Source organism: Marmota monax, unplaced genomic scaffold (assembly GCF_021218885.2).
Source record: "Marmota monax isolate L192 unplaced genomic scaffold, Marmota_monax_Labrador192_F-V1.1 WCK01_AAM20220418_F8-fsc00021, whole genome shotgun sequence".
In the NCBI taxonomy this organism is placed as follows: domain Eukaryota; kingdom Metazoa; phylum Chordata; class Mammalia; order Rodentia; family Sciuridae; genus Marmota; species Marmota monax.
The window spans coordinates 20,528,159-20,550,829 of NW_026695228.1; the positions used below are offsets into that span (position 1 = coordinate 20,528,159).

The window sequence follows — 22,671 nt, forward strand, 5'->3', positions numbered from 1 at the left end:
GCGAGGACTGGCTCCCCCCTGCACCCTTCCAACATCCAGGGCAGAATTCTCTGGACTGCCCCGGGGCTTTATTTGCGAGCTCGGGCTTGAGATCACATGCTCCGAAGCTATTTTGGTGTTTGGCAGCTTCAGGTAGAATTCAGAAAATCTGAGAGCCAGCCTGGGCCGGTTGTGAGAGCTACAGCCAAGCCCATGGGAGCAGAGAGCTGACCAAAACACCGCCCAAGTTTGTTGCTTTTAAATATTATGTGGATTTTTAACCTTTATTTTATTTATGTATTTTTATGTGGTGCTGACGATGGAACCCAGTGCCTCACATGTGCTAGGCAAGCTCTCTGCCACTGAGCCACATCCCCAGCCCCCAAGTCACGTTTTGTAATTCAGATATTTATAGGCAGTCTTCCCTATCCACAGTTTCTACAGCCACAGATTCAACTAACCCCTTATGAAAACTATTTGGAAAAAAAACAGTATCCGGCACCTACGGACCCTTTTCCTTCTCATTCCCTAAACAATATGGTACAACTATTCACCTAGCATTCATATGGCATTAAGTATTACAAATCATCAAGAAATTATTTAAAATTTATGGGAGAGTATGTGTTTGGTGCAATCCCAGCTATTAGGAGACTGAAGCAGGAGAATCACAAGTTCAAGGTCAGCCTCAGTAACAGTGAGATCTGGTCTCAAAATAAATAAATAAATTAAAACAATGAATAAATAAAAGGGCTGGGGTGTAGTTCAGCGCTATAGTGCCCCTGGGTTCAACCCCCCAGTACTGCAAACAAAAAACTAATAAAATGAAATTTATGGGAGGGTGGGCATAGGTTCTGCACAAATATAATGCTCTTTTATATGAGGGACTTGAGCATCCAGATTTTGGTATCTGCAGAGGGTCCCGGAGCCTGTTCCCTGCATATATCAGGAATGACTGTAAGAAATGCCTGGTGCAGAGTCTCTTGCTAGGAATCAGGGACAGGCAGAGAGGGAGCCCACAGCAGTTTTCCATTTCCCCTGCTGCACTGACAGAAGGGTGACAGGAAGCAAAAACCATCAGAGTGATGGGGAGAAATGGAGTCACACACTACTGTCCCATGTGACCGCTGATAAAGAGGAACATTCAAGAACTGACCACGCACAGGCTCAGAGCTAAGCACTGACAAAATTTCTCTCTCTCTCTTTTTTTTTTTTTTTTTTTTTTGTACCAGGGATTAAACCCAGGCACTCTTTTTTTTTAATATTTATTTTTTAGCTGTAGATGGACACAACACAATGCCTTTATTTTTATGTGGTGCTGAGGATCGAACCCGGGTCCCGCCTGTGCTCGGGGAGTGCTCCACAGCTGAGCCACAATCCTAGCCCCTAAACCCGGGGACTCTTAACTACTGAGCCGCATCCATAGCCCTTTTTATTTTATTTTTATTCTTTTTTATTTAGAGACAGGGTCTTGCTGAGTTGCTTAGGACCTCACTAAGTTGCTGGGGCTGGCTCTGAACTCTCAATCCTCCTGCCTCGGCCTCCCTAGCCGCTGGGACTACAGGCCTGCACCATGGGCCTGGCTGGGAGGGACTATTTTTAACCCATTCTGCAAAGTGAGCCAACTGAAACCCAGAGTAGTGAAGTCCCAGGTCCCACACGGGTGGGGCTGGGATTTGCAGCAGAAGTGAACAGACACATCCTTAGGGGAAGAGAGTCCTCCCCAAAGTCCTTCCTTACTGGAGCTTCCAGGATGAAAGTTCAAGGGCAATCTGCAACAGACCGCCTGAGCAGGTAGAGGTGGAAGGCAGGGGGGGGGGCATTGGGGTGTGGCCCCTGGGTAGGATGCTTGCCCAACATGCAGGAGACCCCAGGTTCCATCTCCAACATCACAACAAACAACAAAACTCCCACCTCACTGAAAAGTCAAGTGCAATAAAGCAAGAAGCTGCTGCGGAACAGCTTGGCCGTTCCTTAGGAAGTTAAATACAGAGTTAATTTAGGACCAAGTAATTCCACTCCTAGATATAGAACCAGAGCAACCGAAGACACATGTTCACGACAGCACCATTTACAATGGCTAAAAGGTTGAGTGAAACAAATTCCTAGCAATGAGGAAGTAAACTGTGGCATAATTTATACTATAGAATATTACTCAGCCCTAAAAAAGAGAGTGTAATATGGACACATGCCACATTGTGGGTGAACCTTGAAAACACCCTGAGTGCCAGGTACAGGGACACACACTATAATCCCAGCAGCTCCAGAGGCTGAGGCAGGAGGATGGTGAGTTCAAAGCCAGCCTCAGCAACAACAAGGTGCTAAGCAACTCTTTAAGACTCTGTCTCTAAATAAAATACAAAACAGATAAAACAGGCTCAGGGAGATGGAAACAGGCTGGGGATGGGCTCAGTCATAAAGCACCACTGCATTCAGTCCCTGGTTAAAAAAAAAAAAAAAAAAAAAGAGTTCAAGTCCAGTCTGAGTCTCTGAATGAATAAATAAAAAACAAAAATTTTAAAAGCCAAGTGTGTAATGAAAAATGTAAAAGAAAGAAAGCACTTTCAATGTGTTCGTAAATGCATAAACTATCTCAGAAAGGAAACATGGGAAATTAACAATCCCATGGGTCCCCGGGGAGGGAACCAGGATGGGGTGGGGTGGGTGAGTACCCCAGTGGATGGAGTACCCCAATGTCTTTTGCATCCTGTACACACGTTAACTACTCAGAAATAAGTATATACATCTTCCTTTTTCTTAAAAAAATAGAGTTTTTTTAATTGTTGATAAATACTATAACATAAAATTTACCATCTGAACCATTTGCTAATCTCTAGTTCAGCAGCATTAAGAATAGTCATATTGCCAGGTGGGGGAGGCTGAAGCAGGAGGCTCTCAAGTTCAAAGCTGGCCTCAGCAACTTAGAGGCCCAAAGCAACTCAGCAAGACCCTGTCTTTAAAATAATTTTTTTATTTTTTAAAAAGGCTGAGGATGTGGCTCAGTGATTAAGCTCAATCCCCATACAAAAAAGAAATAAATTGGGTCACCAGCTAGTCAGCTTTCTGTTAACTGTAACAAATAGCTGAGATAATTCACTTATAAAGAGAAAGGTATATTTTGGCTCACGGCGAGAGGTTTCGGCCCAGATTGGTTATCACCATGGCTTGGACCTGTGCTGAGGCCACAGCACATCATGGCGGGAGTTGGTGGCCGATCAGGATGCCCGACTTCATGGTTGAGATGCGAAAGAGAGAGGAAGACCAAGTAACTAAGGACCCCCTGTCCCACACACCCCAGTAACAGGAAGACCTCCTACTAGGTCCCACATTTTAAAGGAGCCACCACAAAGCTAGAAACTAAATCTTTTTTAAAAAAAAAAGTTTAATAAATTTATTTTTAGTTGTAGTTGGACACAGTACCTTTATTTTATTTATTTATTGTTATGTGGGGCTGAGGATCCAATCCAGGGCCTCACATGTGCTAGGCAAGCGCTGTACCGCTGAGCCCCAGCCCCAGCCCTGGGGAAACTAAATCTTGAATGCATGGGCTCTGGGGGACATTCCAGGACCAGACTGGCATACAAGAGCAGATGAGGATTGCTGGGCACGGTGGCGCATGTGATCTCAGCAACTCAGGAGGCTGAGGCAGAAGTATTACAAGTTTGAGACCAGACTCAGCAACTTATGGAGACCATGTCTCGAAATCCCTGGGTTCAATCCCCAGTACCCCACCCCGCAAAACAAGAAAAGAAAAAGGAAAGAAAGGATGAGGGTTTATGAAGCATCAGGTACAGCTAGATCCAGGGTTAAATAAGGGATGACTTTATAGTGGGGAAATGGCCAGGTTGTGTACATGAACCACATGGCTCCAGACTGCAATCCTAGAACACTCCAGCGAAGCCCCCAGAGGGGCCAGGCCTGGGTTGTATGTCCATGACGACGGTGGAGGGGAAACTACTGAACAGTCCCCTGTTAGAGGCCCATATAAACTCTCATACTCCGCTCCTGCAAGTCAGAGCCTGGAGGTCTTAAAATGGCAATTGCAATGCAGCAGAAAGCAAATAATGCTGGAAGTCAAGGCCAGGTGCTGAAGTTCAAAGTATAAGAGATGGATGGCTAGAGTTTGCAGGGCGGGCAGTTAGGGAAGAGATCATGAGGCAGGTATGCACTGGTGAGGGGCTTTTTTGTTTGTTTGTTTCTTTTCTTTTCTTTTCTTTTTTTTTTTTTTTTGTATTGGGGAGTGAACCCAGTAGGATACTTTATCTTTCAGCTACATTCCTAGTTCTTTTTATTCTTTTATTTTGAGACAGGGTCTTCTTGCTAAATTGCTGAGACTGGCCTCAAACTTGCAATCCTCCTGACTCAGTCTCCCAAGTGGCTGGGATTACAGGTATGCACCACAGCACCCAACTTAGTGTAGGTTGTTTTTTTCCCCCTTATTTTAAAAATTGGTGTGTTATAGTTGTACATAATGGTGGGATTTCTTGTTACACATTTGTACATGTACACAATAAAATTTGGCCAATATTGCCACATGTGGTGGTGCACGCCTATAATCCCAGCAGCTCTGGAGGCTGAGGCAGGAGGATCATGAGTTCAAAGCCAGCCTCAGCAAAGGTGAGGTGCTAAGTAACTCAGTTGAGGCACTGGTCTCTAAATAAAATGTAAAAATACGGCTGGGGATGTAACTCAGTGGTTAAGTGCCCCTGAGTTCAATCCCCAGTATCTCCCCACAAACACACACACAAAACCCCAACTTAGCACAGGGGATGTGGCTCAGGGGTAGAGCACTTGCCTAGCATGCATAAAATCCTAGGTTCTACCACTAGCACCAGAGGAGGATAAAAAACTTCTTGGGCTCACCTTAGTGGAAGGTTACAGCTCATGACTTCAGGTATAGCTGGATCCAGGAACTCACCTGTGCCCTTCTTTCCACTGAGTAACTCCAGTGTCATATATATATATATATATATATATACACACACACATACATATATCTTTTTTTTTCTTTTTCTGAAGAAAGTTTCACCCAGAATATTGATCTTGATGGCACTGAATTTTCATTATCTTATTTTATGCCTTTCAGCTTTCAGTATTATTATTCTTGTGCAGAGTTTTAATTTGTTTTTAGGTCCTGGGGATGGAACCCAGGGGACTTCACACATGCTAGGCTCCACCCCCAGGCTCCCAGGGCAGAGTTTAATTGGTCTTCATAAATCTTCTTTTAACCAATCAGGATGGCTAAGGGGAGGGCGAACTCTCAGGGGCCCACCTATGTTGAAAGAGCTCACAAAAACTGCAGTAACCGAGGTCTGCCACATGGTGTCGCCCAAGCTGGGGTTTTAAGACTGAATCGCTGTTCGCCTGTTGGGGGAAAGGAAGACTTAGAAAAGTCTAGAAAAAGTCATAAAATGGTGACCCAGCATTCAATTTTCTTCCGACTTCCATGGCCATATTGATGCTGGGACATCGCATGGACCCAGTTTCTCTTGTTTACATCCCTCGGGCTTTGCCTTTGGCAAACGAGGCTTGGCCAGGCACCGGGATCCCTCTAACCCAGTTGGCATCCCACCCGCGTCCTCCCATCTCAGACCTCACCAGCGTGTCTGGGCCACCCAGAGCTGGCCCTGGGCAAAGCTCATCACGAACGTTGGCATCACCTTCAATGCCTGGAATTCACACAGCCCTCCTCTTAGGGGAAGCCCCGGCTCCCCACAGGCCTCCCAGGAAGGGAGATGGGGATGAGGACTTCATCTCCCACGTTCCTGAGCCGCGTCCCCTCAGCCCTCAGTGTCCACACGGGGCTGCCTGTTGTTAGGGACCCTGGGTTTTCTTGGACACTGGAGCAGGGCCAGCCCCCAGGGTCAGGGATTCAGATGCCTCGGGAGCAGCCCTGAGCAATGATGCGAGGAACTTGAAGACTAAATGTATTAGTCCCCCTTCCCCTGGGGCGGAACCACCGTAAGGCTCAGGGTCCCTGAGGTCCCCCGTGGGACTGACCCCCATTGCCACCACACCATCTGCTCCTTGACATCTCACGTAGGGCTCCTTCCTGCTTTGTCCTTTGTCCTGCTCAGCTCCAAAGGGGCTGCCTGGGATCACCTGCTAAATGAACCACATGCCCTTGAGTCTTTTTTTTTAAATTTTGTTTTTTAGTTGTAGACGGACACAATACCTTTATTAATTTAACACTTTTTACACCTTTATTTTATTTATCCATTTTTATGTGTGCGTAGGATCCAACCCAGGGCCTCACACGCGCTAGGCAAGCGCTCTACCACCGAGCTACACCCCAGCCCTGCCCTTGAGTCTTTACCTCAGCATTGGCTTCTGGGGGTGGGGGAAACCCCAACTTAAGACATAGGCTTCGTGGTCAGGTGCTCCAAAACTGGACCTCCAGTCTTGTCGTCTTCTGATTTCAGAAATTCTGTTTACTTCACGAAGTCATTGCCTGAATTCTGCCAACATCTTCCCCCCAAATTCCCTTTGGTGCCAGTTGCTTAAGGAAGTTGACTCCACACTCTTGATCCAGCCAGGGTCACCCCCGAGGTCCTCCTTCTGCCCCTGAGTGGACTTGACATTCTCCAACCCTGTGTTTTCGCTTTTCCTGCCATTTACCATTGCTGGGATTTTTTTTTTTTTGTGGGTTTTGATAGAAAATTTGTCTCAAACTGGCCTAAGCAAAGAAGAAAATTTCATGACTCAAAGAACAGCGAAGATCAGGTAGACTGGCTTCAGGCACGGCGGAATTCCTGTTTTTTTCTCCTTCCATCTGGATGTTGTCTTCATTCTGCAAACTGCAGGGAGGCCCGCTGTTGGTCCAGGAATTCTGGGGGCTCTCTGCTTTCTCTTTTGATCCATCAGCCAAGTAACCCTGCTCGTAGGAGGAACACATCTGAGCTTCAAAGTTGTGTCCTAGCAGAGTTCCTTCTCCCCTTAAAAAGAGGGAAGATTTTAGTGCCCCAAGCCCTCTGGTGGAAGGCAACTAGGTATGTGGATTCCTGTTCTAGTCTTCCTAGATCTCAGAGGCCTAGTACAGGGCCATCTTTCATTAAGAAGTCAAGTATCAGGCGGGGCGCAGTGACGCAACTCTGTAATCTCAGCAGCTTGGGAGGCTGAGGCAGGAGGACCTCAGGTTCAAAGCCAGCCTCAGCAATGGCGAGGCCTTAAACAACTCAGTGAGACCCTGTCTCTAAATAAAATACAAAATAGGGCTGGGGATGTGGCTCAGTGGTCGAGTGCCTGAGTTGAATTCCCAGTACCCCCTCAAAAAAAAAAAAAGTCTCCAATCTGCCTCAGAGACAAAGGTTTCTTTCAACTGGAAGCTACTGGTCCTGGGTGTGTAAAGAAAATGATCTGCAGCCAGTCCTGAGGCTCAGAAGGCTAGGACAGGGACCCCTAGTGCACATTTACAGGCCTGAAGATCAAAGCATTAGGCCAAGGATGGATCTTTCCATGGGCACCCAAGTGAGTCTCTCCTAGGAAGTTAGGTACCCCCAAGGGTGTCAACTTCAATCCCATCTGCAGGTTCCGCCTCCATGGATTAACCAAACACAGGTCAAAAATATTTGAGGGGCTGAGGTTGTGGCTCAGTGATAGAGTGCTTGCCTACCATGTGTGAGGCACTGGGTTAGATCAGCACCGCATACAAGTAAAATAAAGGTATTGTGTTCATCTACAACTAAAATAATAACCAAAAATTTGAGAAAAAAAATTTAAGATGTACAGGCTCCCCCCAATTATTCCTTCCACAACACAATATAAAAGCTATTTACATAGCATTTACATTGTGTTAGGCCCAATAGAGATGATTAAGAGTCTACAGGAGGATGTGTGTAGGTTCTGTGTAAATACAACACCATTTTACATAAAGGATTTGAGCATCCTGGATTTTGGTATCTCCACGGGGTCCTGGAACCAATTTTGCGGATGCCAAGAGACACCTGTACATTTGTGCTCACCTTGAAGAAATTAACTATTAAAAAAAAAAAAAAGCTACATAGCTAATACTTGGGTTGAGTGATATATCCAAATCCTGATGTTCTGGTACTTGTGAATATGATCTTAATTAAAATGGGGTCTTTGCAGTGAAACAAGGACCTAGAGATGAGATTGCTCTGGATTTAGGGTGGGTTTAATGAGACAAAGGAGTGTCCTTAAAAGAACAGGAGAGGAGAAACAGAGAAGACGGAGGTGTGAAGAGGCAGTGATCAGAGTGACGCATCTACAAGCTGAGGAACAAGGATCGCTGACAATCACCAGAAAAGCCAGGAGGGAGAGGCAAGGGACAGATAGTCGTTCAGAGCCTCAGGGAGGAGTCAACCCTGTTGACACTTTGCAGAATTCTGGCCTCCCAAATAGAATATTGCGTTCTCCCCTCTCCCCCGCCCCGCATCTGCCTGTTTTGTTACTAGGGAATGAACCTGGGGACGCTTTCCCACTGAGCTACATCCCCAGCCCTTTTTATTTTGAGACAGGGTCTCACTACATGGCCCAGCCTGGCGGGCGGCTTGGGACCCTCCCAAGTGGATGGGATTATAGGCGAGAGGCACTGCGTCAGGCTCAAGATCTGTTCGCAGGCTCCCGGTTTCGGGCACAGCGGCCCCCCCCCCCCCCCACACACACCGCGGCTTTGCTTTCCCTGGTTTCAGTTACCCACGATCAACTGCAGTTCAAATCTACTAAATGGAAAAAGAAACTATTTAAAAATCATTTAAAATATATGAAGTGGAAAATTCCAGAAATAAACAACTCGTAAGATTTAAATTGTGCGTCATTCTGAGCAGCGTGTGCGATCTTGCGGTCCCCTCCGTCCTGTCCCATTAGGCACCTGGGTTGTAGCTGGACGGGCACTGTACGCCAGGGCCTGTTTTCGAAGGACCCTTATTTTACTTAATAATAACAAGAACGAGAATCGAAACACTAGGATCCCCAAGGGTGACATTAAGGACCTCCCAATAACCGCAGAGTCTCAATTTCTCCCTCTCTGTAGCAACCCTGGAGGCATTAACGGGCTTTGCCCACAGCGAGGAGCCCAGGAGACCAGCGGCGGGTTTCATTTGCGCATGCGTTCTTACCCACAAGGCATCCTGAGCTGGCATGCGCTACTTTGCCCCCTTTTGCATCACTCGCCGGGGCACTTTACGACCTTTTCCCTTAGTTCTCTGGCGGGAACACGGCCTGCCACGCCCACCATGCCCAGAAGGCCCCGCCCCTCTAGGCAAGGATTGGCTGTCTGTTCCTCAAGCCCGGTGCTGACTGGCTCGCGTCTCTGCCACTCCTTTTTAGCTTGGTGGCGCGCGGCGGGGCGGCTACCGGGAGGAGCGTGAGCGGCTGTGGCAGCGGCGGAAGTGGCCGGCGAGCCCGGTCCCCGCCGACAACATGGTGAGGGCAGGTCGACGGTGGGTTCTCCTGGAGGTGGGGGACGCGACCATCCGGGATCCTCGGGGCGGGCTCTAGGGGCTGGGATAAATGTGCAGTGCAAGTCTTGTGTCCCGCCTGTGGCAGGCGGGGAAACTGAGGCTCGAGGCATCAGGGGCCTCCCCAGGGTACCCAGTTCGTCGCTATTCAGGAGTTTGGGGTTGGACGGACACATATTCACAATACAGCAGCCGGCAGCGGTCGTCCTAATTTGTCGGTGGGGTGACAGGACCCGCCAAAGGGCACCGCGAGTGAAGGGGAATGAAGTTTGGAGGGACACCGAGCAAAGTGGCCCAGGCTAATCCCATAGGTTACAGAAAGCTAGTGTGTCGAGAAGTAAGGATCAAGTGAAGCCCGTTTGGGGAGCTAGAGAGCTTGGGAAGTGTTCAGAATGTTGGCAGCACACACTTAGATGCCTCTGGCTTAAAACAGGCACAGGGAGGGGAATCGTTTCTCCCTGGGCCACACAGCATTTCATTCCAGGGAAAGGAGGGGTTCCTGTCCCCAGCCCTGCTGCAGAGGATTGAACCCAGGGCCTCAGTAGATGAGAGCTGTACCGCTAGGCTACTTCTCCAACCCTTTTTCAATTTTATTTTGATTCAAGGTCTTGTTAAATTATCCAGACTGGCCTCGAACTTGTGATCTTCTTCCTTGGACTCCCCAGAACCCGGGATTACAGACATGTGCAGCATGCCCAGTAAAGGCGCATTTTAAGCCAGAGGGGGACAAAGGGAATCCTCCCCATTCACAGAAAGAAAAATTAAGGCCTGAGAATTCTGGGTGAGAAGGTTCTGGTGACTCTGGTGTACAGATAATAGACACAGGAATTCAGAGCTGTAAGTTTCTTGGCCTATCAGCATCCATCATTTAGTGAGAGAAATCAAGGATGTTGGTAGGGAAGTGACTTCCAATCACTCCATGAGATGGTGAGGGATTCTGGAATAGCAGAAGAGATCCCCAAGGGGTGGCTGCACATTTCTCAAACTAAGGTTTAATGAAGGCTTCTAAGTGCTGCTGGCCAGTGCAGGAATTCACAGAGAGCCCCTCTCCCTGCTGCATACCATCCAGCAGGTGAAGTTGGCACTGTAGGATAGGCACCGGAAAGACCCATCTCTGTTCAGCTCCTTGACAGCAGATCTTCATTTTTATCCCCAACACATTAGCAGAGTCTAGAAAGTACTTACACAAGGTACAGACTCGAGACTCTCATTCAGCCTCGTTCCGCCTCCTGAACATCCAGAGTCCTCAAGTCTCGACTTTCTAGGAGTTTCCTGGAGGAGAGCCAAGAGTAGACAGGCAAAACACCGTCACACATTCCCAGTCCCTTGTGGTCAGATTGGAGCCAGAAGGAGCAGCCTGGGGGTGGGCGATCCTGAAAGGCTTCCTGAATGAGAGGCATTGGGTTAGTCCTCAATCCATCCCAACCTGGGGATGAGACCTCTGGAGTTCTAAGAAAGTCTAAAAAAAGGAATCCTCTTACCTGAAACAACTTTTCTAGCCTAAGATTTAGATTTCTGTCACCTGGGTAGAATCCCATCTCACTTGGCACTTTCCTGCTTTTTAAATTTTTCTGTGGTTCTGGGGATGGCAGCCATGGCCTCGCCCATACTCTTGCCTGTGCTCTGACACTGAGCTGCACCCCTTCCTCTGTCTTTTAAGTTCACCAGGATCCACCCCTTCCTCTGATCTCTGTCTGCAGCATGGTTTGGGAATGAGGACATAGAATAAGGCAAGATGCTGTCACTGCTCCAGGCCATTGCAATCTTGCAGAGCCTCGACCTAACAGTCACGTGGCTCCCTGTCCCTGTGCCACCTCTGTCCATCAGAGCCACCCTTGCCTTACCTGTGGGGTGGGGCAAGCATTCTGCTCTGCGTGCCTCCCTGGGTGGCAGTGCACTTCCCTCCTGTATTTATTCAGCAAATACTTACTGAGTCTCTTCTCCCTGGTCCCTGGCCCCATGTGTGCTTGGCACTAGACAAAGCCCACACCCACTGAGTGTTCCAGTCTAGCCGGGGAGGCAGGTAATATATAAACAAGATAATTAGAGGCTGACGGCAGCCTGTGATGGAAACCAACAGCTGCACAGCAGAGGGTGGCCATTAGGGCTTGGCCAGCCACTGGAAGGGCACCCTGGGTGGAGGCAACAGCAGGGTGAAGGTTGGCCAGTTTGGCTGTGGCCTCAGACTGGCTTGGCTTACTAGGGGTGGGCTGTCAGGCTGTTCCTGTCCCATCTGTGTCTGAGATGTTTTGTTTTTCTTTCCTTCGGTGCTGGGGTTGAAACCAAGGGCCAGGTGTGTGCTAGACACCTGGTCTACCTCAGGGCCCCATCTGTATGTCCACTCTTGGATACGTTATGAATAGGGACCTGCCAGTCACAGCTGAGGAAACCATGGGTCCTCCTGGGCTGTGCTCCTGGTAGTTGGCACACGTGAAGTCCTGAGGATTGTCCCCAACAAGGAAAGCGTGTGTACACTGTAGTATGACATCTGCTCACCTGCTGGCAGCAGGCATCTGTCCCTGCTGGGCTTTCCCAGGGACGTGCTTTGCGTTCCTGGGCAGGTCCCTCCCGTGACGAGTGCTGGCATCTAAAATGAATGACTGCCAAGCCCATTTTTCTTCTTGGCATCAAGGGCCAGCCTGTTCCCTACCCCCTTCCCAGTGATCTGGGAGAAGCGCCTATGCATCTCCTCTCCCTGGGTCCAGGTGCCCATGTGGACTTAAGAACGCAAGCAGGCCAGTGTGAGGCTCCTGAGTGTACCTACCGCCTGGGCAGTGTTGCCGGGCTACATCCCAAAGGCAAAGGCAGGAGCCCTCCGGAGCCCAGCCCGCCCACCAGGGCCCAGCAGCCACTCCTTCAGTGCTTGGCCTCTTCCTCCTTATCTTGCCTTTCCAGGAAGCCAGCACAGGAAGTGGGCTTGGGCCTGGCTTCCTGCTGGCTTGGGACCTCCTCCAGGCAGCTCTTCTCAGGAAGGGCCTGTGGGATGTAGGATTCCCTCCCCCAAGGCCTTCAAGGCCCAGGGAGGAGCAGCCACCTTGCAGCTGGGCCAGGACTCCCCTGCAAAGGCTTCTGGGGATTGGGCTGACTGGGATTCCAGAGTCACGGGTGCGGGGGGGGGGGGGGGGGGGGGCTCTGAAGCCCTGTCTTCTGTGAGGTGTTTTCTCAGCCCTGGGGCCCCCAGAGCCAGAACCTTCATCCTGGCCACACTGGGATGGACTCTGGACCCAGGCACTGCCACCTGAGTCACCCTTCTTTCTGGAAGCCCAGAGGCAGTCCCCAGGGAATGAGTCATTCTTTGTGTTTCCAAAATGAAAAGAGCTGATTTTTTCCCCCCAGTTATAAAAATACTACCAAGGGCTGGAGGCGGAGTTCAGTGGTAGAGCCTAATCCTTGAGATCCTGGGGCCCTGGGTTCAGCCCCAACACCAGGAAAAACAAAAACACCAAACTACCAGGCCAGGTACTGGGGCATGTGCCTGTGGTGCCAGCTGCCTGTGCAGCTGAGGCAGGATTGCTTGAGCCCAGCCTGGGAACATAGCGAGACCCCATCTCAAAACAAAAATATTACATATTTGTCATGAAAGAGGAATTCAGTAGTAATAGAAAAAGGAAAAATCGAGTTATCTGTGTGTGTGTAAAGATTCCATCTGTTTGTTGTCTGCCATTGCCTGCAAAAAGAAGCAGGCTTTTTCTGGAATATTTTTCTGCCTTCCTTTGGTGAATATCTTTGAACCCCCAGCTCAGATGTGTCTGCTTCAGGTTGGGGTTGACCCCTCAATAGGGCCTGGCAGAGTCAGTTGTGGGCCAGTGGGGCGTGGGCTTAGGCCAACCTGGGGCAGACAGGGTCAGGTTGGGCCTGTATCTTCCCAGCTGCCTGCCATTCAGCAAGTTCCTTGGCCTCCGCACTGAAGCATCCCCGCCTCCATCCCGTCCGGTTGTCTCTGGCAGGGGAAATGGTCCTGGGCTGGGGTGGTGGTGGCTGCAGCCCCAGGTATAAGCGTGGTGTCTCAGTACACCCAGGCGGCGGGTTCCAGGCCTCTCCTGGACACCCAGACCCACGTGGGTGCTCGGGTCCCTCGTGGACTAGGATCCCCATGGCACCCGTGCACGCCCCCAGTGGACGATCAGCCCTCCCTAGAGTCAGGAGACCCCGCGCGGCTGCCATGCGGTGTGCAGAGTTGGTTCGCTGTGTTGTTTGAGGAGTAATAACAACAAAATCCATGTCTCCAGTACAGACACAATTTTATTTTCTTCAAATATTTTCCATCTGCATTTGGTTGGGTACCCCTGATGCAGAGGCCAGTCACAGGCGCAGAGGCATCTCGGACACCGTGTGGTCGAGTAGAAAATGCAGGCGACACAGGGACCCGTGTTGTGATGCTGTCTGTAAACCCGAAGGCAGGGCCCTGCTCTGTACTGGGTGTGGGTAAATGTAGCAAGAGTTGTGAAGAAATGACCAGAACGGTCAGCACCAAGGCCAGGTGGCAGCTGCCTCTGTGAGGGGAGGGCATGAGACTCCTGGTCCAAGAGGTGGGTGTGTGTGGTGGGGTGGGCTGAGGGAGGAGAGGCGCTGTCGTTTGGGGTGGTCCAGGTTCGCTCCTGCACTCCCAAGGGGCATTGGGGGTGCTGGTCAGACAAGTCACGTGACTTTGTTTGCCTTGCAGCTTCCCTTATCGCTGCTGAAGACAGCTCAGAACCACCCCATGGTGAGTAGGTGCTGGGCTAAGGTGGCCTGTTCAGAGGGGACATGTTGAGGGTGGAGACAGGCCCCTCTGGATGGGGGATTTCCTGCTTGTCTGAACACCAAGGCTCGTTCTCTCTTCCCTCCCAACTATGTTCACACCCAAGATGTTTCTGCTCCTTAGGAAGGTGGCACGTGCTGCCATGCGCAGTGGCAGCTTGTGATCCCCGTCCCTTGAGCAGCCAGGGCAAGAGAATTTGGTTAAAGGTCAGCCTGGGCAACTTAGCGAGATCCTTAGCAGCTCAGTAGTGGAGCACCACTGGGTTCAGCCCCCGCAGACATAAGGGAATCAGGGGATGGACTTTGCTCCCGAAACTACTTCTGTCTTCAATAACACACGTGGCCGCTGTCCACATCAGTGAGCTGTTTCTCTTTTACATTTTTTTCTTCAAGTGTAACCAACACGCCACACAGCGGAGCCGGCTCCACTGTGTGTTCCTTTGCTGCTGGAGCTCCCTCAGGCCTGGCCTCGGCACGTACCCTGGTGTCTGCCTTGAAACATACAATGCAGTGGCGTTAGCACACGCACAGCTTGGGAAGAACATTCGTGGCCCCCAGAAGAGACCCTGTCCCCATTAGCAGTCACTCCATTTCCCTTCCCCAGCCTAGTACAGCTACTGATCTGCTTTCTGTTCCGGGTGCACAAGTTCTGGACATTCCATATGAACATGGGATGGAGAACATGTGGCCTTTCGTGTCTGGCCTCCTTCATGGACATTGTGTTCTTGAGGTTCACCCTGTGATAGTGTCAGTGCTCCATTGTGGCCAGATGACATTCCATTGTAGGCAGACCACATTGTGTTCACACATTTATCTGTTAATGGGCTTTCTAACGATGTCCACTCTTGCGCTGTTGCAAATAGTGTCATTGCAAATACACATCTTTATTCATGTTGTTTCTCTTGGGCAGAGATCACAGTTGATTTTTTTTTTTTTTTGGTGGTGCTGGGGCTGGAACCCAGGGTCTTGTGCATCTTGTGCGTGTTAGGTACCTGCTAGCCACTGAGCAGTGCCCCCCACTGTGATTCTTTTTTTTTTTTTTCTCTCAGTCTCAGCCTTTCCCCAGCAGTAGCATATTTAGAATGATGTGCTACTTACCTTTGTCCTCAAACCACATCAAAAAAGGCAATTATTGTTGCTGTGAGGAACAGCATTTCCAGGCCACCAAAGTCCACATAGTCAGGCGTGGTGACGCACACCTATAATCCCAGCAGCTCTGGAGGCTGAGGCAGGAGGATTGTGAGTTCAAAGCCAGCCTCAGCAAAAGCAAGGTGCTAAGCAACTCAGTGAGACCGTCTCTAAATAAAATACAAAATAGGGCTGGGGATGTGGCTCAGTGGTTGAGTGCCCTGAGTTCAATCCCTGGTACCCAAGAAAGAAATAAAAATTTTAAAAACCAGTGGTTAAGTGCATCTTGGCTTTAATCTCTATTTTTTAAGTTTTAAAATATTTTTATTAAATATTTATTCAATATGAAGTTTTTTTTTAATATTTATTTTTTAGGTGTAGATGGACACAACACAATGCCTTTATTTTTATGAGGTGCTGAGGATCGAACCCGGGTCCTGACCGTGCTAGGCGAGCGCTCTACCGCTGAGCCATAATCCTAGCCCCCCAATATGAAGTTTTATTTATTTAATTTGATTTATTTGTGGTGCTGGGACTTGAGCCCAGGGCCTCAGGCCTGATAAGCATGTGCCCTGCCACTGACCTGTGCTCCTGACCCTAACCTGTGCTCCTAACTCCTGGATTTGAACCCCAGGACCACAAATGGGGGGGTGGTAGGCAAGTGCATGCCACTGAATTCTATCCCCAGCCTTTTTTATTTTTAATTTCAAGACAGGGTCTCATTAAGTTGCTGAGGCTGGCCTTGAATGTGCCACCCTCCTGCATCAGCCTCTCAAATTGCTGGGATTGCAGTTTGATTGCAGGCATTCGCTGCTGCACTGGGCTTAAAAGATTTTTTTTTAATGAATATATGAATATACAACCAGTGTCACTCCACATTGTGGACAACCACAAGAAGGGGAGGTTAGACTTCAAGTTTGCCTGATACGTCAGAACACATTCCACTGTCGTGTATATCTAAAAAGAACAAATAAAGGCTTTTTTTTTAAAAAGGCCATCTGGAGCCGGGGGTGTGGCACACACCTGTTATCCCAGCAGCTCAGGAGGCTGAGGCAGGAGGATGGCGAGTTCAAAGCCAGCCTCAGTAAAAGCGAGGTGCTGAGCAGCTCAGTGAGACCCTGTCTCTAAATAAAATACAAAATAGGGCTCAGGATGGGACTCAGGGGTCGAATGCCCAAGTTCAATTGTCTGTACCCCACCCCCGAAAAAAAAGGCCATCTAGAAAGAAAAAGTAAGTTTTAATCAAATAAAAGTCACTGTCCCCTGGGGCTGGAGATGTGGCTCAAGCGGAATCGCGCTCGCCTGGCATGCTCGGGGCGCTGGGTTCGATCCTCAGCACCACATAAAAATAAAAAATAAATATGTTGTGTCCACTGAAAACTAAAAAATAAATATTAAAAAAAAAAGTCACTGTCCTCATAGAAGGTCTGACGTCATCTCCACGGTGTGCAGAGCAAGCCGAGCTTGTCCTCAGGAAGGACCACTCTGGGGTCTGGTGCTGCAGCCCTGCCCTGCGGGGGTCCCAACAAGGCCCTGGCGGTGGTTGCCAGTGGGACTGGGGCCAATGACCATCGTCCATTTCCCTTCTAGTTGGTGGAGCTCAAGAATGGGGAGACGTACAATGGGCACCTGGTGAGCTGTGACAACTGGATGAACATCAACCTGCGGGAGGTGATCTGCACGTCCAGGGTGAGGGCCCGGCCATCCCTGGAAGCGGTGGGGGAGGTGGCAGGGAGGGCGGAGGCCGTGCACCGATCGAGCGGTTTGGCAAGGGCCACCTTCGAGCCGGCAGCACTGTCGTGGGGTGGGGACTGGGTGGGCGCAGCATCCGGAGTGCACGCTGCCACCCAGCATTCTCACTTCCCAGTGGGCGGGAGCCCTGCGTGGGCCTTGTGGAAGGGTGACAGGAACCTTCAGCTACTGCTGAGGGCGGGGAGGAGTGGTGGGACAGCGTCTGGCCAGGCCTCGAGTCCCTGAAGCACCTGGGCCTTACACCTGTGGCACAGGAAAGCTGCCCTGTCGGGTGCTGACCACCCAGGTCATTCTGCCCACCTGCGTCGGCCACTATGTCTGTGGGGGCCACCCTTGGCCTAGAAGGACTTAGGCCTGGGGGCACTTACGGCACATGCATGGCTGTGTGGCAGGGGCAGCTACCTCCATGGGAGGACTGACCCTCCCTGTCCACCTCTGCTGCCTTCAGCTGTGGATGCTGTCTGGACTCTGAGGGGCCACGTGTCAGGAAATGTCCAAGCCACTGCGGGGGGCAGCACCAAGGCCGAATGGCCCCAAGCCTCTGGCCAGTCCCTGAACCAGGAAGTGCCTCACTGGGAGCAGCGCTTGGCGAGTTTGGGCTGGGAGACTGCTCCCCAGGGAAACCAGGCCTCCACCACTCTTGACATGACCCAGATGGCACTGACAAGAAGGACGGGTGGGGACAGCTGCTCCTTCCCATCAACCTGTGCTGATCTCTGTCCTCCCCATAGTTTGGGGGAGGAAGTGGTGGAGGGGAGAACAAGAGTGTCACCCAGGACTCACCTTGACAGAAGACAGTAGAATGTAAGAAGGGGGCCATTTGCCAGGTGTGGTGGCGCATGCCTGTCATCCCCGAGACTCAGGAGGCTGAGGCAGGAGGATCATGAGTTCAAAGCCAGTCTCAGCGACTTAGCGAGGCCATAGGCAACTTAGTGAGACCCAGTCTCTAAATAAAATATAAAAAGGGCTGGGGGTGTGGCTTTGTGGTTAAGTGCCCCTGGGTTCCATCCGCAATACCAAAAAAAAACAGAAGGGGGCCATCTCTCATCTGGATGGGCAGGCGCAGGGTGGCCCCTCTGTCGTAGACAGGCTTCTTGTGTCAGCACTGGGTGGGGGCCCTGGGTGGGGGTTCTGTGGTGGGCTGCTAGTAGTGCCTCCTGGTTTTCATGCCATGCTCTTCAGCGGGTCTTGATGTGTCCACTTGGTTGTGATGGACAGTGCCATGTGAATGGCCACACTGTGTGTCTGTGTCATTCTGTGTGTAGCTGGCAGCTCTTGTCTACCTTCAGGCCTTGGAATCACCGTGTGTCAAAGGGCGAGAGCCCCTAGTGTGCTATTGACGCCTCCAGGTTCTGTGCCCTTAGCTCAGGCTGGATAATCCCCGGGGTTCGTCAGGCCTCCGCAACCTGCTCAGAGGGCCGCTGGGCTTCCCCTGAGCAGCCCTGCCCCAGCACCCGCAGTGGGCCCCGCCCACCTCGGTGGCAGGCACACAATGTGGAGACCCTCGGAGCTGGAAACCTGGGGAGGTGGGAGGCTGTGGGCTCCCTGCTTTTAACCAGGCCCTGTGCCCAGGTCCCCAACTCTCCATCCACACAAGGACGGGACTCAGGCCGAGGGAGCCGAGCACCGCAGGCAGCCTGCACCCTGAGCTTCCTCTGAAGGCCTGTGTGTCTGGGTGGGCGTGGCCTCCCACCCCCTCTTCTTTCTTTTCCCCAGAAACACCTACTCATTTGTTTTGGAAAGCAGATACACATTCAGGGAAGATGTGAGCTCTTGTCAGGGAAAAGACGTCTTTGGGGGTAAAGTAAGAAAGGGAGAACATGGGTTCAAGGGAGAACATGGGTCATGGGGGTCAGCAGGAGCCCGCTACCCCCCCAGGAGAGTGAATGTCCAGAGACCTTGGGAGGTTCCTGTGCTCCTGGGAAGACATGGTGCCCTTGCAGCCCATCTGTCCCTGCCAGGTCCCTCCACTGGCTGGACCAGACAGACCTAAGCACCAAGGAGTGTGGGTGACAGGAAACCGAGGGTTTGGGACAATGGGGACTGCTGAGGGCTAGGGCTATCTGGAGAGGAAAGGCAGGGACAGCACGTGGGAAGCCCTGGGAGCAACCTGGGTATGTGCTCCCTGTGGAAGGAGTGGCAAGGGCTGGGGGGCGGGCAGCCAGCAAGGCTGGCCCCAGACCTCTGCAGCCATGCTGGGGACCTGGACCTCTTCTGTGGTTCCGGGGTGAGGCGCCAGCAGGAAGCTGCTGTGGTCTGCTGTCTGGAGGTGAAGGGAGGGAGGCGGCCACCTGGTTTGCATCTGTCCACAGGTGGGGCTGGGAAATGGGGCCGAACTCATCTGATAGAAGCAGCCCCAGGGCAGGGGGAGGGGGACAGGGAAGGGCAGGCCAGTGCTTGCTGGGTGTGTCCTGATGTGGGAGGCAGTTGGCTGCTGGGTCCTCAGGGTTGACGTCGAGGGTTTAGGCCTCATTTTGCTCCCTGTCCTCAGTTGGCTTCTCTGAAAACTGGCATCACTTGGGCTGGGGATGTGGCTCAAGCGGTAGCGCGCTCGCCTGCCATGCGTGCGGCCCGGGTTCGATCCTCAGCACCACATACAAACAAAGATGTTGTGTCCGCCGAAAACTAAAAATAAATATTTAAAAAAAAATCCTTCTCTCTCTCCCTCCCCCCACCTCTCTCTCTCTCTCTCTTTAAAAAAAAAAAAATGGCATCACCGAAAGCTGTCCTCACCCACCCTCTTCACGAACCGCACAGGGTCACTGCGGTACTGCCCTTTGTCTCTGTGCCCAGCTCAGCCCTGCTGAGATCAGTCTTGGGTGAATGAAGGAGTGGGGGCCTACAGAGAGGGTCCCACGTGGAAGGTGGGGCTGGGGCAGCATTTGGTGTCGGGGAACCCCTCACCCCTCTGGGCTTTGGGCTGCAGATAAAAAGCTTCAGCTCAGATTGGCAGAGCCTTGGCTTAGACTGGGGAGGGCGCCGTCCCAGCCTGGGGGAACCCCATCCCACCAGCCAGGCCCAGGACCGGAGAAGCTGTCTTCCTGCAGCCTCGGGTCCCTCCTCAGTATGGAGCTGGGAGTCGGGAGAGAGCCCTCCTGGAGGCTGGACCCCTCCCGCAGCTTCCATGGGGGACCAGAGCTCCCTGAGGTGGGAACAGATGATGTGCCGGCCAGCTGAGCCCCCATGGGACCGCCCCCCTGAGCGGGTCTGAGACCCCTACCAGGACTGGGCCTGCAGAGGTGAGTGACCCCAACCTCTTCCTCACACAGGATGGGGACAAGTTCTGGCGGATGCCCGAGTGCTACATTCGAGGCAGCACCATCAAGTACCTGCGCATCCCCGACGAGATCATCGACATGGTCAAGGAGGAGGTGGTGGCCAAGGGCCGGGGCCGCGGTGGCTTGCAGCAGCAGAAGCAGCAGAAAGGCCGCGGCATGGGGGGCGCTGGGCGAGGTAGGCTCCCTGCCCCCCTCAGTGCCAGGGCCTCCCCACTGTGTGGGGACGAGCACATGGTGTCTGTCCTGCCCGGTGTTGACATTCTTGACTGGTGTCATCACGGGGAGCTGCGTCAGGACAGAGTGGCTGCCAGGGCTCATCTGTGCAGCAGCTGACGGTGCGAGTGTTGCCACTGACCCTGCCACCTGCCAGGGCCTTCTCCTGGCAGTGGTCCTTGGCACCGCCTGTCAGGGAACAGCTGTGGTAGGGCGCCCCTGCTCGAGGTCCAGCCCTGTGGCTGCCCAGGTCACAGCTGGGGGCGTTAGGAATCAGCCCTGTCCGCTGTGTGGGTCCTGCCATCTTCACGTGGCAGATGCACTGGGCGTGACAGGTCGCCTCCCTGAGCTTCAGTTTCCCCTCTGGAGAGTCTGGTGGTGCCCACCTCTGGCTGCTGGCTCAGGCCTGGCATGGAACCCTGACTACTCTGCAGGAAGCCAAGCCGTACCCTTTTGGGTGGATGCTGGCCTCGCCGCTTCCCCCGCCTGAGATTGTGAGTCTGGCATAAAGTTCAGTTTGTTCCACAGGCAGCTCAGGCCCCACGGACCCTGTCCCTCCCACCCCTCCCAGCCTTGTGCTCGTGAGGCACCTGGGTTGTGTCCACCACTGTAGGACACCTGTATGCCTGGCGGGGCTCCCGGCAAAGCAGGGTTCACTGGGAGTGCAAGTAGCTCACTGGGGGACCGCAGCTGGAAAGGGCACTGGAGCCAGCCCTGAGCCAAGGCTCATGAGATAGTCAGGAGCAGCTGGGAGAAGGGGCAGGAGGGCGAGGGGAGCAGGACCCCTGGAGTCCCGGCCCAGCAGAGTTGGTTCTGCTGCTGAGATGTAAGGTCGAGCAGCTTGTGCTGGCGTTGTCCTCTGTCCCCACAGTGCCCAGGGCCCATCACTGGCGAGAGTCTTGGCTCCCGAGTCTCAGCAAAGCCGGGATGACCCTGTCTTCACAGGTGGAGGGTTCCAGAGGAGGTGGGGATTCTTGTCTCCAGACCACAGTTCGGGGCCTCCAGCCCAGCAGGCTCTGCAGAGGGGCCCGACAGTGGCACTGCATGTGGCTCAGGTGCTCAGTGAATGGCACTGGTTGGTGACAGCCTTCCTGGGGTTCCGAGCTCTGGCTGGGCTGCTTGAGTGTGTGTGCCCTGCATAGCTGGCTGCACTGGGGCACGTGGGGGGCCTGAAGCAGTGCCTGGCACCCCTGGGGCAATATCAGCCCTTGTCACAAGGAGAACATTCTCAGGCACCCACCCTCGCTTGCGCGGCAGGTGCTCTGCCTGGGTAGAGGACCTTGGGGGCAGGATTGCTGTCCCTACTTCATAGCTGCAGCTGAGGCTCAGGGGTCCCGTGACATGACCAGAGGCCAAGGCCCTGGGATCCAGCCACAGCCCCTCTTTCTGTCCCACAGGTGTGTTTGGTGGCCGGGGCCGAGGCGGGATCCCTGGCACGGGCCGAGGCCAACCTGAAAAGAAGCCGGGCAGGCAGGCGGGCAAGCAGTGAGCGCCTCCCCACCAAGCCTCGGGCAGCGGTGTGGCTGTCAGCTCCCGGGCCCGGAGAGGAGGGAAGAGCCAGGCGCGGGGACAATGCGCGCTGTATTGCGGGATCCTCTTTAGGTGAAGTCCCCCCATGGGTTTTTTGTTTGTCTTTTAAACCAACGTTGTCGTTGTACGGTTGGGAATGTCGCTGATGTTCTTGGTCCTGGGAGAAGCCCCCTCGGAGGGGAAGGTGCGGCAAGGGCCCTGGAGGCTCGGCCTTCCACCTCCAGCCCCTCGAGCCCAAGAAAGGCGAGTTTTTGTCTGCAGCCCCCAGTCGTCTTGAACGTAGCCCCCAGGTCGCCTTTCCAAACAGCAGGGACAAAGGACGGATGCCACAGAGCCTGTTCCCCTTTGCTTCCTTTCTCTTTGTGTTATAAAAACAAAAACAAGTTCAGTACCAGTGCGACCCCTCATTGCCTTGAGTCACCAGGTAACCTAGTGTGTTGTGTCCACTGTCCCTGGACTCTGGAAATCAGCCCGCGTGAGGGCACTTCCCTTCCAGGGCTGTGGCCCATGTCACCAAGGGGAAGCCTCTCCACAGGACAGGGGCTCCTGTCTCTCCCGTCCTAGGAGAGGCGGCCGGGGCTCGTCCCCCCAGCTTGTGGAGGTGGAGTGCCCTGGGCAGCAGCCAGGCATGGCAC

At 52.5% G+C, this 22,671-nt stretch overlaps 1 protein-coding gene and 2 long non-coding RNA genes across 4 annotated transcripts; 1 reads left to right on the top strand and 2 right to left on the bottom strand.

Annotated features, from left to right (window-relative positions):
* Positions 1-6,124: 6,124 nt before the first annotated feature.
* On the bottom strand, positions 6,125-12,500 carry LOC124087929 (uncharacterized). 2 transcript variants are annotated; one of them, XR_006850226.2, is made up of 3 exons: positions 12,160-12,500; positions 9,054-10,780; positions 6,125-6,850 (listed from the first exon to the last, which is right to left on the bottom strand). It is a non-coding gene; the product is annotated as an uncharacterized LOC124087929 (long non-coding RNA). The 2 variants fall into 2 exon arrangements; XR_006850225.2 differs by having other exon boundaries at positions 6,125-6,911; positions 12,160-12,499.
* Positions 9,269-22,427, top strand: Lsm4 (LSM4 homolog, U6 small nuclear RNA and mRNA degradation associated). Its single transcript, XM_046437119.2, has 5 exons — positions 9,269-9,360; positions 14,059-14,100; positions 16,854-16,952; positions 20,285-20,468; positions 21,904-22,427. Exons 1-5 carry the CDS (start codon positions 9,358-9,360, stop codon positions 21,993-21,995), a joined length of 420 nt encoding a protein of 139 aa, XP_046293075.1. The 5' UTR covers positions 9,269-9,357; the 3' UTR covers positions 21,996-22,427.
* Positions 13,618-20,290, bottom strand: LOC124087931 (uncharacterized). The gene is made up of 2 exons (XR_006850227.2): positions 15,234-20,290; positions 13,618-14,627 (listed from the first exon to the last, which is right to left on the bottom strand). It is a non-coding gene; the product is annotated as an uncharacterized LOC124087931 (long non-coding RNA).
* Positions 22,428-22,671: the final 244 nt, after the last annotated feature.

Bases quoted from the DNA above. Each gene is read 5' to 3' on its own strand.
- Lsm4 (XM_046437119.2), top strand. The intron at 14,101-16,853 runs GTGAGTAGGTGC...TTTCCCTTCTAG, and splicing joins CAGCTCAGAACCACCCCATG to TTGGTGGAGCTCAAGAATGG. The intron at 20,469-21,903 runs GTAGGCTCCCTG...TCTGTCCCACAG, and splicing joins CATGGGGGGCGCTGGGCGAG to GTGTGTTTGGTGGCCGGGGC.